This window comes from Daktulosphaira vitifoliae, unplaced genomic scaffold, assembly GCF_025091365.1.
Source record: "Daktulosphaira vitifoliae isolate Bord-2020 unplaced genomic scaffold, ASM2509136v1 Scaffold_2, whole genome shotgun sequence".
Taxonomy (NCBI): Eukaryota; Metazoa; Arthropoda; class Insecta; order Hemiptera; family Phylloxeridae; genus Daktulosphaira; species Daktulosphaira vitifoliae.
Window position 1 is genome coordinate 29,863,256 of NW_026099573.1, and position 16,796 is coordinate 29,880,051.

The 16,796-nt window shown below is 26.3% G+C and overlaps 2 protein-coding genes across 2 annotated transcripts; one reads left to right on the forward strand and one right to left on the reverse strand.

Annotated features, from left to right (window-relative positions):
• Positions 1-566: 566 nt before the first annotated feature.
• LOC126898108 (putative leucine-rich repeat-containing protein DDB_G0290503) lies at positions 567-11,029 on the reverse strand. The gene is made up of 5 exons (XM_050672057.1): positions 10,747-11,029; positions 10,423-10,584; positions 10,038-10,354; positions 1,774-2,608; positions 567-1,671 (listed from the first exon to the last, which is right to left on the reverse strand). The coding sequence occupies exons 1-5, from the start codon at positions 11,027-11,029 to the stop codon at positions 719-721; spliced, it is 2,550 nt and encodes an 849-aa protein (XP_050528014.1). The 3' UTR covers positions 567-718.
• A 2,555-nt stretch (positions 11,030-13,584) lies between these two features.
• LOC126898109 (dynein regulatory complex subunit 7-like) lies at positions 13,585-16,749 on the forward strand. The gene is made up of 8 exons (XM_050672058.1): positions 13,585-13,955; positions 14,257-14,404; positions 14,465-14,590; positions 14,838-15,026; positions 15,089-15,211; positions 15,300-15,530; positions 16,241-16,406; positions 16,475-16,749. The coding sequence occupies exons 1-8, from the start codon at positions 13,585-13,587 to the stop codon at positions 16,747-16,749; spliced, it is 1,629 nt and encodes a 542-aa protein (XP_050528015.1).
• The last annotated feature ends 47 nt before the right edge of the window (positions 16,750-16,796 follow it).

A 16,796-nucleotide genomic window follows, 5' to 3' on the forward strand; every position in this document is an offset into this window, starting at 1 on the left:
CCGGAAAGTCTGACACTTTTATATATATATCTTAAATTAAAGCTAATGTAATTTACTTTATTATGCAAAAAAAAAAATTTCGGACTTTATTTTGTCTTCTCGGTGAAAATGGCTACCGAATGCTATTATTGTGTGAAAATTCTCGATTTTATTTTTTACATTTTTAACTTTATAATGCTATGACATATTGAAAAGTGTATGGATCAACATTATTTTTTTATGAGAAATAATATTTTTTAATAATCCCTTTTTCATTCGACATACTTTATCTTAATTAGGATATTAATAATGAACTAGCAGATCATGTAGCTTTTGGAATAATCCACCAATTTTTTAAAATTAAACACTATCTAAAGATTTGCATCGAAGCGTTTTTTTTTTTATAGTGATTTTAATCACTGTCAGATATCATTATACTTGATCCATCTATGCTACGTCACCACTGTGCCGCGACCCCCCTGTGCTGGGTTTTTTTTTTAATAAAGTAGTTAAATATTTAGATTGTTTTTTATAAAATAAAGTTAACATTCTTAAAAGTCATAAGGGATGGTAATAAATATATTTTACAACAGATAAATAGAAAATATTATGCAACTAATAAAATCCAAAGAAAGTTCACAAAAAAGTAATTACTCTAAGAAAAATTGAGCGGATAGCATTAAAAGTAATATTTTATGCTTAAAATAATGTATTCTGGTAATTATATTAGTAATTTATATCACCTGTTCTTCTCGTGTAGTTTCGTATCTTGTTTTTTCTGTTCACATGAAATATTTTCTGTTGTATTATTTTTGTTTTTATCACAATTTTGCCACTGATCAATTTTTTCATGATTTTTTGTTTTATTTTTTATATTACACATTTCTGTTTTTAAATGTTTTTTAATTTCACACAATTCTTCGTTACACTTGTCTTTTACAGCAGTTTCATTACAAATTTGTTTTTTATATTCTAGAATTTGTTTTTCTGTACATGTAAGCTTCTCTATTTTAGCGTTTAGATCTTTTCTATAACAGCACATTTCTATCTCTGTGCTTTTTATTATCTCATTTAGTTGACTTATAGTTTCTTTAGCTTTTATGAGATCTTTACGCACACATGTTTCATTATTTTTTGCACATGAAAGTAAATTATTCAATTCTTCTATTTCACATTTCAGTTTACAGTTTTCATTCACTATTGACTCAAGTTTATTCTTCAACTCAATATTATCTTTTTTTAATTGTTCCTCTAATTGTTGTCTACCTTCCATATCATTGTTCAGTGAAATACTTTGTCGTTTCCATTTATCATTTTCTTTATTAGCATTACTCAGTTGCTTATTCAAATCATCAACATTTATTTGAGATTCTGATAATTCTAGTTCTGATATTGCAATTTGTTTTTTAAGTTTTTCACAATCTCTTTTGTAATTCATTAATTCTTTTTCCAAATTTTCTGATGCATTAATTAATTTTTCTATACGACAGCTATTTTGTTCGTTTAACAAACGTTCTTTATTTAAATTTTCTTCTGCTTTAGAGAGTTCTAAATTTTTTTTTTCAATGTCTAACTTTAAGCTATTTAAAATATTTTCGAATTTATCGAAGTTATTTTTGATTGTGCACTCTAATTCTTTGTTTTTATTATTAAGTTTGTCAATTTCATCTTCATGTAATAAAATTTTACTTCCTAATCCATTAATTATATTATTTTGATATAATAACTTTTTATCTAATTGTGTTATTTCATTTGTTTTGGCTGTATTTTCTATTTTTTCACGATTTAAATCACTTTCTATATTTTTGAACTGTTTCATCAGCAGTTCAAAATCTGTAGTTAGTTTAGTGTTCTGAGACTCTTGTTTCCTTAACATTTTTTCTATATTATCATAGTCATATTCCATTTGTTGTTTTGATTTTATATAAAAATCTATTGCTTCATTTTTTTCATTAATTTCTTTTGTTAAAGACCTAGTTTCTTCTACTCTCATATTTAAACAGTATTTTATATTTACTAATTCATCTTCGCGTTTTTCGCAAGTTTTTAATAAATTCTCATATTCGCATTTCATTTGCTCTAATTCACATTTTATTCTTTTTATATCCATATCTTTAAAACTCTTTTCTGTAATAATTTTCTTTAGTTCATCTGCTAAATTAGTTAAATCATCTTGCTTTGCTTTTTGTTCACATTCTAACCTCATTATATACTCTGCCCTTTTCTTTAATTCTATAACAAGTTCATAAAGATCTTTTTCATAGCGACATATAAGATCAGATTGGGAATTAATTTTAGAAGTCAAATGTTGAATTGTATCTTTTGCTGTTAATAATAGCTCTTTTGTTAAGCCACTAGGATCATTAGAGTCACATACAGTTTCAATAGTACAAATTAACTCAGAAACATCTCCACAACCATTGTGTGATTTATCATTTTGAGTTGTGTTACAAAACCTTTCGTTTCTAATTTCTCTGTTTAAATTATTATCTTCTGCCAACAAACAAATTAAATGTGTTGTAATTTCCTTCAATTTTTCTAATTTGCATCGATTTTGAAAACCAGTTTCATGACTACAAATACTGGTAATTTCATTTTTGATCTGTAATAAATTATGTCTGATTTGCTCCTAAAATAATGTTAACATAACCCTGATAACATTTCATAAAAGTATTATATTTTAAAATTTCATTATGTTATCATTCATTTTTTTAGCTAAAAAGGTATTAATTGTCCCATGGTGTGTATATTTTGTTGTCTCTCTCTACTTGCGCTCTATTCTTACCGGATGAAAATGATTGTTCAAAAGACTAAAATATCTGAATAATATCTAGTACAATTATAAAGAAATATAACTTGTCTTTTGAAAAACTATATTATAATAAAATTTAAATTACTATTTATAGAAACAATTATCTTTTAATATTTTTTGGAAAACTCGATAAAAACCTAAGTACTAAATAATTTTGAACAAAATAGAAAATTATCTCAGAAATTTTTCATCATCATTTTTTTGAATGCTCTAAAAGAACCGCAATATTTTTATCTTCATCTAATAGGATAATTAGTAATCCTTTTTATTGTAGCCTCATCTTGTTAGTTTAGAAATTACACCATTGTAAGTTATTAAATTTAATTGGATATTTAGAATAATTGAGGAAATATTAATCAGACACTTTTTTTTATAAAATAAATAAATTAAGTTAGAGAAAAATGTTCATCATTCCACATTTAATAAATAAATTTTAATTATAATAACACAAGAATACAGACAATTTCTTGTTTAGAATTTTTACATTAATTTCGACATTGATTCCAAATATGGGTTCATATTATTTCTGTCACATCTAGTTTTTGAGTTAATGACTAATTAGTATGCTCAAAAGTATTAATACAATGCCCTATTTATCGTTACAAAATATATAAGATAGTATTATATCATTACATCAATTACTTTAAATTAAAACAATACTATAAATAAATTTGTATATTTTTGTAGGAAATTATTGCCAGTATTTGTGTATGAATTTTTATGTTTTTCCTGTTGTTTTAGTATTATTAGCAATTTTTTCGCTTAATATTTTTTCAAAAAACACAAAGTTAATATTTTTTAAATCACTATAAAATTATCTTTTTTCTGTTGAAATTGTTATGAATGTAAGTTGAACAAAAAAAAAGTTGTACAATAAAATTCAATTTTTTTTTTTAATAACATTTAAACTCAACTTTAAAGATTCAAATAATTAGGTAAACTTAATGGAGCAGTTCCAAATTTAAACAACTTTTATTAAACATCATGAAATAATTGTATGAAAATCAAAAACAATATTATGTTATTTTGTGATGATTTTATTGGGTAAACATCACTTAATTACTAATTAGTTATTATCTCAAAAACTTGAAGTGAAATAAAAAATCTGAAACCAGATTCTATAAATTAAAAATTATTTTATAGTTTGTTGTTCTGTGCAATTGTAATTATTTACATAAAAAATCAAACAGGATTTTCGTCGTTTTATTTTTAACTGTTGACAGTAAAATGATTTATAAATTGAAATTATATTCCCTTTTTAAAAGTGTTAAGATAAATCCAGTAGCTTTAGTCAATCAGTAAGTTGGTTGACTTATATGAAAAGATAACGTACAAAATAAACAACAGTCAACCGTTACTATGCATATTGTACTCTGTGCAACTTAATAATTATATAGAAGTCAGAGAAATAATTTAACAGTGGATTTTTTATGGGTTTTTCATGTCTGTACTCAAAGATATTAAAAAGACAAACAGTAATTCTATGATCATTCTAACCCTATTTTCTGATAGGGTTAGATAAAAATAGATTTCACCAATGTTTTCCTGAAAACTATAAAAAAACCCTGCACAGTGGGAATGCGGTTAACTGCGACACAGTACCGTGTTTTTCTCACATCACGTTATCAACCTAAATAAAAGTGTATCGGGATTTGAATCAAAAGTGCACGATGGCCTAGTTGGAAAATTTGTTTCTACGAAGCTTTTGGTTCTAATCCCGTACCGAGCTTTTTTTTTTTACATGATTTCCGATACACTTTCTATAACTAGCCATCAATCCCCGGCGGCCGTGTTATCTTGTAAAAGTGTTGATAATATCTGACAGTGATTAAAATCTCTATTATAAAAAATGCTTTCATGTAAATTTGTATACAGTGTTTGATTTTTAAAAGGAAATATTTAATGTTTCCAATAGCAAGTCAGCTCTTATTTTATTAATTATATATTAATACAATTTTAAGATTTCTAAATATAATACACGAATAAATACTTAATATATCAATTAAATTTAGTATGAAATTAATATTCAGTAACTATGACTTTGACACGGTACCGCACACTGCTTTTTGTTCAATCATGTTTTTCATCGTCCAGCTATTAATATGAAATTCGGTGTTCATGTATTTCCCCGCCCTTTACACTTTGACAAGGATACCGCCGACTTTGTATTGCTGATTATGTGTTTTATTTCATTTCAACGATCAATTTGACTGCTTTGCAACGCAAAAGAAAGTTACGAAAATCGCTTGTAACGGGATAACTAAAAGGATATCTATCATACATTATGGTGTGTCTACTATAATACTTATATACTATATATCTAATACTACTCAATGGTGAGCATAAACTAGTTAAAAAATTAAAGTTAAGTTATAAAGTTATTTTTTTTTTAAGTTTTTAACTTAACTAGTTAATTATTTTTCTAATAAACTTTTGTTGTTTCGATATTCGCAGGTACACAGAATTTATTATCAATGGTAATAAGGCACATTATTGTGAGTTTATAAATACACTATATAGCAATACAGAAAGTATATCTATAGATAATCATAATTGACAATAAACAATCCGTGATTGTAACAGCGACGTCCTATAGAAAACTAATTAGCTAACTGAATTTGTAATCCTTTGTATATTATACATATATAGGAAAAGATTTTCCCAAATTCTTAGATCTTAATGTGACCAGTGTGTCACATTCACACATAATTTTAAAGCAGATGACTGTGTCCTGTCAGTAGTTCAGTCAAAGTGCTTATCTGATCTCTAGTCATATTATTAAGATCCCTAGTAATAGACCGGGGGACTTGATAAACATTTTTGTCTAGATACCTCTAGATAACATCATATTGTCCTATGTTGTTATCTACATCAGTTTTTAGGTAGTACTTTGAGGAATTGTCCTGTCAGTTTCACCACTAGTNCAGATGACTGTGTCCTGTCAGTAGTTCAGTCAAAGTGCTTATCTGATCTCTAGTCATATTATTAAGATCCCTAGTAATTAAACATTTAAGCAATTTTAAACATCATATTGTCCTATGTTGTTATCTACATCAGTTTTTAGGTAGTACTTTGAGGAATTGTCCTGTCAGTTTCACCACTAGTTTTGATCTAACACAGGTATTTTCTGCACCTCTCTTCGCTGGAAAGTCTGCTTTTTCAATAAAAGTCATTATTGAACCTTTGCCTATGATGCAGATTTACTTGCGCGAATTGTATAATATTCTCATATTGACTGCCGCTAAGTTTTTTAATCACAAATTTAAGACCTTTGATCCTCGCATCCACTATTTCCAATGTGTCTTACTAATTGTGGTCTTTATCCGTTAGCATGACCTATTCGCTAGTAGACAGTTCAGTAATATTCCCCTTATTTACGTTTAAATTTTCAATTTCAATGATTCTTCTGCGAAGAGCCGTCAATTCACGTTCTTGTATCAAAAGGTTATCCGTAAAGCCGCTGTTCGTCACAAGATGATTGATTTGTGGTTTTCCATATGGACTGAATAGAGTGCGCTTGATCCCACAGAGGTGCCCAAAAGTCACTTTATCTTTGAGCTAACTACCCTGTGACAAGTTAACATCCTTTTCACTCTGAATGTCTGGATTAGAGGTTCCCATTTACTTTTAGCAAATAGGTATATACTAGGTAGGTACTATTCTGAACTAACCAAAGTCACGACTGACTTTAAAGCAGTGGTACATATTGCCATCCTCACTGAGTGAATTAGGGTTTACGAGGTTTTAAGCTCATGATTCTTGTGGATTACTCTACGGTTTTTTTTTGTGATAAGTCCATGCATAAAATTTCGATAAACGATAGCCATAGAGGTAATGAAATATCACTATGTGCAATACGTTGAAATCTATGCAATTAGCATTAGGATATATGAAATGAGATATACAACTTAATTATCCATGTTATATCCTAAATACAGATTTACATCTCAAAAAGCACCTATACTATAGGTCCTATAGCTACTTCTCAGCGATGAAACTCACATAGTAATACTAAAATATTACAACTCAATAAACACATATATGTGAGGTATAAATGCAATATAAAAATAAAAATTAAATAACATCCTGTAAATAGTAAATGTAATATTTTTGAGATGTGTGTAAATTTGACAGGCGTCAGGCATAAATTTTATGTCATATCTTTTTACCTTTGCTGATTGCGCATTCGCTCAAATATAATGTTTGTTATGACGTTATTTTTCTTCACTAAATATTAAATTATAAATGCTATTATTTATATTTTTAAATATAATTTGTTACAATAATTATTATTATTTAACATATAAAAATGTCAACGTTATTATACAGGGTGATTCATTAAGGATAAGATAATCATTTTCTCGGTAACTATTCAATTTTTTAAATTTTTGGTAAGGAAAATATTGTTTAATTCAAAAAACTCTATAATAATATGTAGTAAAATCATAATTTTTTTTATCCCTTCAAGGTTAAAAACATTTATTTGAATTTTTTTTAAATGGGAACCCCTATTTTGGATTTGTTATTATGATTTAAAATAAAAATACAAACAACTTTGCTCTTATAATTTTTTTTTCCGATCAATCGTTTATCTGTTACAGCTTGTTAAAGATAAATGATTTTGGACTAAATTTCTATTATTTTATTGTTTTAAATACATATATATATATATTATTGTAACTTAATTAATTCTGTATTTTAATAATGCACTGAATCATTTACTGTGACTTAAAAATAATTTAAAGTTGTTCAGATGTTATTTTATAAAATAACATTATCAATTAATTGTTATATCCTCTCTAATTATTAATGCTAACTGCTGTATTATTGGGATTAATTTATTGTATAATTATTAAACTATATAAATATAACATATTGCACTTATTTTAATAAATTATTGATAAAGATCTAGATCAGCGATACTCAACCTGCGGCCTGCGGGCTGCATGCGGCCCACCAATGGTTTTTATGCGGCCCAAACAGAACTCATTGAATGATAAAAAAATATACATTCAAAACTAATATTATAAGATATACAATAGGTATTATCAAAAAGATAATTTGTGTCGTACGCGGTTGCGATAAGTATGATTATTTTCGGAATTTTTACTATTAATAACGTTTTTGATGTATTTTATCTTATCTCTAAACTGGTCTTTGCTAGTATGTAAATACGCATTATGATTATAGAAGCAGTCACATTGTAGTTGTGTATTGGCGTATGTGTCGTATTTATTTTATTTGAATCATTAATTATATATATATATATATATATATTTGTTGTGACATTATGGTAGGGGTATCTTCGAAAAACAAACAAAAAATATCTGAAGAAAATAGAATTTTTCAAAACAGTTGGGAAGAAGAATATTTTGTTGTACCAAATAAAAAGGGTTCAGCTACTTGTTTAATCTGTCGAGAAAGTATTATATTTAAAAAATATAATATTATTCGTCACTATAATACAAAACACGAATCATTTAATAGTACTTAAAATCCCGGATCTTTGATAAGATATGAAAAATTAACTTTTTTCAAGAAGTCATTGCAACAACAGCAAAGTGTTATGTCAGTGGCGGTATCACAAGATGCAGCTGTCACAACTGCATCATACGAAATTTGTTACATACTCGGTAAGCATTTAAAACCATTTACTGACGCTAAAATAGTGAAAGAATGTTTTATAAATGTTTCCTCCTTACTATTTGATAGATTTAGCAATAAAAATCAAATAATATCGGAAATTAAAAAAATGCAGCTTTCTGATTCTACTTGCATTAAGCGCATAAAAAATATTGCTGAACACATTTATAACCATATTATTGAAGACTTAAAAAATTGTTGATTTTTTAGTTTAGCCTTTGATTTTTAGCACTGATATTTCAGCCACATCACAATGTTCTATTTTTATTAGATATTGTACTGAACAAAATTCTATTAATGAAGATTTTTTGAAATTCATTCCAATGAAAAATCAAACAAGAGGCATCGATTATCTCAATGTTATTAGTAATTTTCTTGACAACAATGATATTGATATTCAAAAATTGGTTTCTGTGTGCACCGACGGATGTCCATCGATGACCGGATGTGAAAAGGGGTTTCATTCCTTTATTGAAAAAAATATAATTTAACAAACACATTGTCTTTCCATTGTATTATTCACCAAGAAAACTTGGCAGCACGCATCTCTATTCAAGAAGTAGATTTATTTATTTCATCATAATGGATGATTACGCCTGTGAGGCAAGTAGTACAGATAATAACATAGAAAAAAAACAAATACAATATAAAAATAGTATATAGTAAAATTAACTTAATAATTAAATGATTATAAAAATTCTATAATACTAAATACGTTACAAACAAGTTAGCTAAAAAAGTGTATAATATTATGGTATTATGAATTAAACGTTTTACAACAAATAGACCATAATGATGTTGAAGAATCATGATAAAAATCAAAATTATTTATTTTATTACATAAATTCAACATTCGATTTACCGGAGCGTTTCTACTATAGTTTTGTGTATGAATAGATATATAAAACATTGGATAGGAACGGAGAGATACTTGAGGAACGTTCATCGGTATTAAGTTTAAAATTTCGGGACAATTGATTTTATTATTTAGTAGATTATAAATCCATATAACATCTAAACAATTTCTTCTACACAAAAGAGAATGCATTTTTAGATTTTCAAGTAACTTTTTATGATTAATTTCATTATTTTTAATTTTAGAAGAGATTACGTTTAAAAAACGATGTTGAATGGACTCAATCTTATTTATATCACTCTGCACATAAGGTGACCATATAATAGACCTATATTCCAAAATAGACCGTACTAGTGAAATATATAAGGTTTTCCAACATGTTATATTTTGAAATTCATTACAATTACGTTTTAAAAATCCTAGTGTCTTAGAAGCTTTATTACAAATATATGTAATATGTTTTGAGAATGTTAAGTCGCTAGATAAGAAAACACCTAAATCTTTCACATAGTAAACTACACTAAGATTGCAACCATCAATTACATATTGGTTATGAATAAAAGATTTAGATCTTGTGAATGTTATTTGTAAACATTTATTAACATTTATCTGTAATTTATTTTTTATTGACCATTCATAAAATTTATCTAATTCAGATTGTAATTTATCATAATCACTTAGTGATTGAATTTGAGCATATATCTTTAAGTCATCGGCAAATAATAAATACTTACAATGATTTAATACGTTACAAAGATCATTAATAAAAATTATAAATAAAAGAGGAGATAAATGCCCACCTTGTGGAACTCCAGATGTTGCAAGAATAACAGAGGACGATAATTCTTCTATTTTAACTATTTGTTTTCTATCATTTAGGTAAGAGGAAAACCATTTTAGCATTGGATTTCCTACTCCCAAAGCATTTAATTTATTAATCAATATTGAGTGGTCAACACTATCAAAAGCTTTTTTTAAATCGGTATAAATTGCATCTACACGACCACCTTTGACTGTTAATGATGGTATTTGCACTTGACGACGAGGCATGTCTANCATTAAATCTGTGTAATTAATAAATTTGTAACTGTGCATTTGAAAGGTCTAAATCCATGCTGATTATCTAACAGACTTGGACTTAAAAAGTATGTAAGTTTCGTTAATAATAATTTTTCAAATAATTTTGGTAAAACGCTTAATCTTGATATTGGTCGATAATTGCGTATATTTGATCTTAAACCAGATTTAAATACCGGATATATGTAACTAGTCTTCCAAATAGTTGGAAAAATACCTGATGATAAAGATAATGAAAATAGAAAATGAATTTGGCATGTTAGGGAGTAGCAACAATTCTTAAAAAAAATCTCCGGGACTTGGTCAGGACCAGCCGTTGTATTTACATGTAATTTTATAAGGCCATCAAAGACTTCAGACCTTGTGACTGTACATTTACTTAGATGGATATTATCTAAGACTATACTATTTAAAGAACCATTTACATTTTTATTAGGAGATAAATAAACTGATCCAAAATATTTATCAAACATATTAACTATATCATTTAGGTTATCAGAGTGTGTATTATCTAGATCTAATGTAGTTGGTAAGCGATTTATATTTTTACAATTTTTTATAAATGACCAAAAGTATTTAGGATTAGATACTAGACTATTTTGTATATTATGTAAATAGTTTGAATAACAACGTTTTGTAAGTGCTTTACATACAGCTCTCATTTCTGAAAACTTATTATAAAGTTCTGGTAAATTTTTACGTAATGAAAAACGTAGTAAAAATTGTGAATTACATACGAGCAAATGAATTAAATCACAGAAAATTTAAGTCTTTTAGAAGAAATGAACAGCAATTACAGTGACGTTCTTTTACATACTTCGGTGCGTTGGCTAAGTAGAGGTAAAGTACTGGAAAGGTTTTTTGCTTTACGGTTAGAAATTACTACATTTTTGCAAGAAAACAACAAATTTGATGAAATTAAAAATAATAATTGGTGGTGCCTTTTAGCTTATATGTGTGATATCACAGTAAAACTTAATGAAGTCAACCACGGTTTACAGGGTGACAATAAAATTATTTCGCAGATGGCAAATAAAGTTTTTGCTTTTGAAGAGGAACTAGAAATCTATCACAAGGAAATAGAGAACAAAATACTATAAATTTCCCTACCCTTTCCAAATTTATACAAGATGATATTATCATTTCTCAACCAAACAATATAATAATTTTAAATCATTTAGCTGCCTTATCCAATGAATTTAATAAAAGATTTCAGGACTTAAGAAGTGTGAAAAATTGCTTTTTACTTGTAGAAAATCCTTGGCATTTAGAAGTTACTAGTTTAACACAATTAGCTGCATTAATTGTATCTGATATTTCAAAAATATTTGATGAATTTAGTGAATTAAAAAATGATACAGATTTGGATGTTACTTTCAAAGAAAAAAGAGAAAAAAAACAATACATAGAATTTTGGAATTTAGTGCCAGGAAAATAAAAAACCATACAAAAATGTGCTCACTTTTTGTTAATAATGTTCACATCAACATATTTATGTGAAACTTCATATTCTAAAATGCAATATGCAAAGAATGTGTACAGATATCGGCTTACTGATTCACATCTTGACGACTTGTTAAGAGTAGCATGCAACAGAAAACCAGATATATCCAAAATAATAAATAATATATCTCAATATCAAAATTCATACTAGATTAAAATGATAACTTAATGTTTTACAATAAATTTTCAAATGTTGTATACATAATATATAAATGTATTTTTAGTTTTTTTTTTAATCTCCTTTCCGTTCATTTAACTTGCGGCCCGTGCAATATTTTAAAATATATTTTATGTGGCCCAAATAAAAAAAAGGTTGAGTATCGCTGGTCTAGATGGAGGGATACCAAGCTTTAAAATAAAATGGTACTAAAGATTGTGACACTTTCCTCAAAGTATAATACATATGATATATGTAATATATATGATTTTTTATCATTATTTTTCAATTTTAATATATATAGTTTACAATCTGTATTAATTAAAAATAATAAATACATTTGTTAATGTAAGTACAATGATAGGAAACACCATTTAAATTTTCAGTGTACCATTAAAATACATTATATAAGAATGAATACCATAATAACACAAGGTCTGATAACCATCACTTTTACTGATGTACTATACTTACAAATCATAAAATTTGTAATTTAGATATAATTATGGAACTAGGAATTGATGTTGCTTTTGGAATAATTCAACAATTCTTTTTAAAAATCAAACACTATCCATAGGCTCGCATCAGGTATATTTGTGATAGTGATTTTAATCATTATCACAAATTTCACTATCACTATCACAATTTTTTTTTTAGTTTTTTTTAACTTAACGATTTAAAATATATATATTGTTAATTTTTAACTAAATCTGACGTACTGTATCCAATATTAACTTAATGGGTTGATGTAAAAGTCTAATTTACTTGTTTTTCACCAGACTGCGTGTTTAAGAAACAGATTTGTGTGGTTAGATTTTTTATTTCATCCTCTTGATCAGCTACCAAACACTTAATTTCTTCTATTTTACATTGGTCATTCAATTTCTCTTTGAGAAATGTTTTAAGTTTGGACGATAATCTAATAATTGTCATTGAAAATATTTAATTACTTTTATTTCAATAATCATAATAATTTAACAACATAAATATACTGTCTATTTTCGACTTCAATTTTTTCAAAATTTTCAAGCTTTCTTTGAAGTTCTTCATTTTCTTCCAAAAGAGTCTTGTTTTTTTCGTGTAAATTATTATTTGTTTCTATTAGTTTATTGTATTTACTTAAACATTTTTCACTAATATTTGGCTCGCAAAGTAAAATAGGCTTTAATCAAAAATATACATTCTACTTAAAATAGTATTCAAAGTACACCTTAAGTATTAAAATTAAAAATTTATGTTTACTTACCCAAAAGGAGGCACAAGAATTATCATTTAAAAGACCATTATTTAGTTCGTAATTCATAATAAAATAAAGGGTTAAAAATTATTCAATAAGATAAAAATTTGATCCATGATTAAAATAATATTTTGTCTATACAAATCTGCCTATGATTTTTAGATAAATTATAAATTGTCATTGTCATCGTTATATTCCCAAATTATAAATATTTCATTGCTTGGAAACAATAATCATTTGATCGTTAAATTATAAAGTATAGAATTATAATACAATTTTGATAATTAATATCAATTTTAAAGAAAAATTGATTCTTTGAAATGGAATCTGGTTTATTAAATTGGTTGTTGGATGATGTTGAATCTTTAAGTCCTTCAACATTTATTGAAGAGCTAGAAGACAATAAAAAATATAGTTTTTCAAAGGATGATTTCACTCAAAATGAAGGTTGTAAGTCAGATGATAGTTTAAAATCGATCACAAGTTTTGCTATTATATCTGAAAGTAATACGGACGAAGAAAAAAATGATATTATAACCACTAAGAAACAAAATGAATTAGATGATACATCTTTGATTACAAATGAATCTTATACTGGAAAATCAGATGAACTATCAATTTTAAAGCATTACATTGATGCCGTTGATGAAGCAAAGCATAAAATATCTGAAATCGAACTTGTGTGGCCAGAGTTTAAACAAAAATATTTGTTTGACAAGTAATAATTATGTATAAATAGTAATTAATTAGATAGAAAATATTTTTAGTCATTTTTTTAAGTATTGAAACTACATTTGTTTAATTTTTTTCATACTTTTTTAGAGTAGTAAATTTAATGCAAAGTTATAATTTAATAAAGTTAGTGTAATATAAGAACAACTAGGATACTTAGGTGTTTGGCATTTTATAGTGTATGAAATTTTTAATCATCAGGAAAAGAAGTATCATTAATTTTATAAATTAGTGGGCTTATTAAAAATTAATTTTTGTAGTTATGACATTCCAGATTCCTACGTGAGTAATACAAATATTGAAAAAGTTGTACTGTTGTATGCAAATAATTATATTAAACAGTTCGAGACAAAATATCCTTATAGACGACAACTTCTCTTAGTTCACGAAAACGAATGTGGCTATCAAGTTGTTTATTAAAAAATTAAAAAACTTTTTAAGAATTTGAAATAAATCTATTTTTCTTAGAAATGTATTTGTACAACAATTAAACCATCAATATTGCCTTATAGTGATCTGTGCGATTTAAAATCTTGCAGCCAATTTATTGCTAATTATATGACTTATGTGCCATTAAGCAATCCTATTTTAGTGGTAATTTTTAAAAGTTTCTTTCATAGGTGGAAATTTGCGCAGGGTTGAGAGGGATCACAACTTAAAGTTTATAAAATTATATATATTGTTAATAAAAGCATTCTTTAGGGAAATATATCATCATCCTAAAAATTAAATTCTATTTCCGCCTATGGTTTTTTTTTATAATATTAGGTATACAAATGAATACCTAATAATCAAAAAACCTTTAACATGTGGATAATATTATTTATTTATTAATTTCTAGCCTAAACAAGTAAAATCCCCAGCTTTAGTGTTAAAAAATCAAACTGCGAATTGTTTTGAATTAGCAATATTGTTAGTTTCGTTTTTGATTGGACGTGGATACAATGCTTTTGTTGTTCAAGGTTATGCTACAGAAGAAACTTGCAACAATGATTTTAAAAATATTACCTTAGATCTTCCAAGTGATGAAGTTAATACAATTATTATTGTATTTTTCTAGTATTATATTGTAAAATTTTAGTATTTTGATAGAACCAATCAGAAGAAAATACTATTCTTGATGAGATGGATGACGAATATTCTATAGAACCACCAATTGATCTTTGCACTGATTTTGTTAAGACATTGATGAAAGATGATGATGATAATAATGATGTTGATTTATTAGAAATATATGAAGTAATCATAATATTTTTTCTTCAAAATTTATTAAATATACAGTATTTTTTTAAATTCTAACCAGGAAGATAATAAGTTTGTTTATGATCCATTGCATAGACAACGAGTCCATTGTTGGGTTATCATTTTACCTTTAAAGATTCAAAATAAGTATATTAGTAAAGAATTATTTTTTGTTGAGCCAAGTACAGGTAAAATTTGTAGTATTTCAAGTAGAAGTTATATTGGAATTGAAGCATTGTGGAATAATCAGAATTACTGGGTTAATTTACAACCTTTATATGGTGGATGTATGGTAGTGATTTTTAAATTATTTAGATATAGTTAGTAAATTAGTTTGTTGTATTTTAATATTTTTTTTTATTTTTAAGATAATTGTTCTATGGTGTGTTATAATGTAATATTAGTAGATAATTTTTATCAGTTATTTAGGGGTTGAGCCTAAATCTCGTCAACAGTATTCTAAGTGATTAACGGGGAATAGCTGACTTGGGTATATCTACCTTAGGTACTGAGGTTGTCTTTTTAATTTATATTCTCTTAGAGGAACTATTTAGGGTCAAACAACAATAATATATATATATATATATATATATATATAACAACCTTGGTTAACTACGATATAAACATTAATTAAGTAATTAATATTAAATATACAGTACAACATGCTGGACACCTAGAGATAATAATAATCCAAGGGAGCTGACGGCAACACACGCACACAATCTCAGTGGTAGCTAATTTAATTTAAAGTATAAAACAAAAGTAATAATCGCGATGATGGTAAAAAGTCAATTGGCCTTTGAGCCATTCGTATTATGGCACGGTGGCCATGAATTTCGAAAGTGATTATGTATGCAGTCTGCCCTTTTGTAGTAATACATGTGTCACTGTGTTAATTTTATAATCCTAGTAGTCGGTATAATAATGTTATAGGATATAATCATATATATATGTGATCGTATCAATCATGTAATAGTTTTATAGTAAATTTTGAATTTGCAGCAATATAACTATACATTAATGAACACTAAGTGCTGGGAACATTTTTTAATAGATGAACCTAAACATCTTCGTCGTGAACTCAATAAAGTAGATGACACAATCAAAGTAAATAAGCATTTATTTATGCCTAATTCATGGGTCACTGTTTTAAAAGTTCCTAGAAATAGTATGTTATTAATTATTAATTAAATAACGTTGAAAATACAATTAAATTATTTCATTATAAAATCATAGTGTATTTGATGATTTATCCATCTGGAAAAAAAATCATAATGTATTCCAATGCAGTTAAAGAATTATATGCTGATTATATAATGCCAGACGGACTAGTTGAAAGAATTACATACTATAAAAAAAAAGACCGAATACAGAAAATGTTTGTTAAAGAATTATACAAACATAGAGCGGATCTATTAATGCGCATCGATATAACATATACTGATAAAGGGAATGAAATCGTGGAATACTTCAGAAGTGGACGAAAAGATTGCTTAAAAAGTATTATATAATTCAAAAAACAATTTTTTATTATTTTTATACAATATTAATTTTTCTT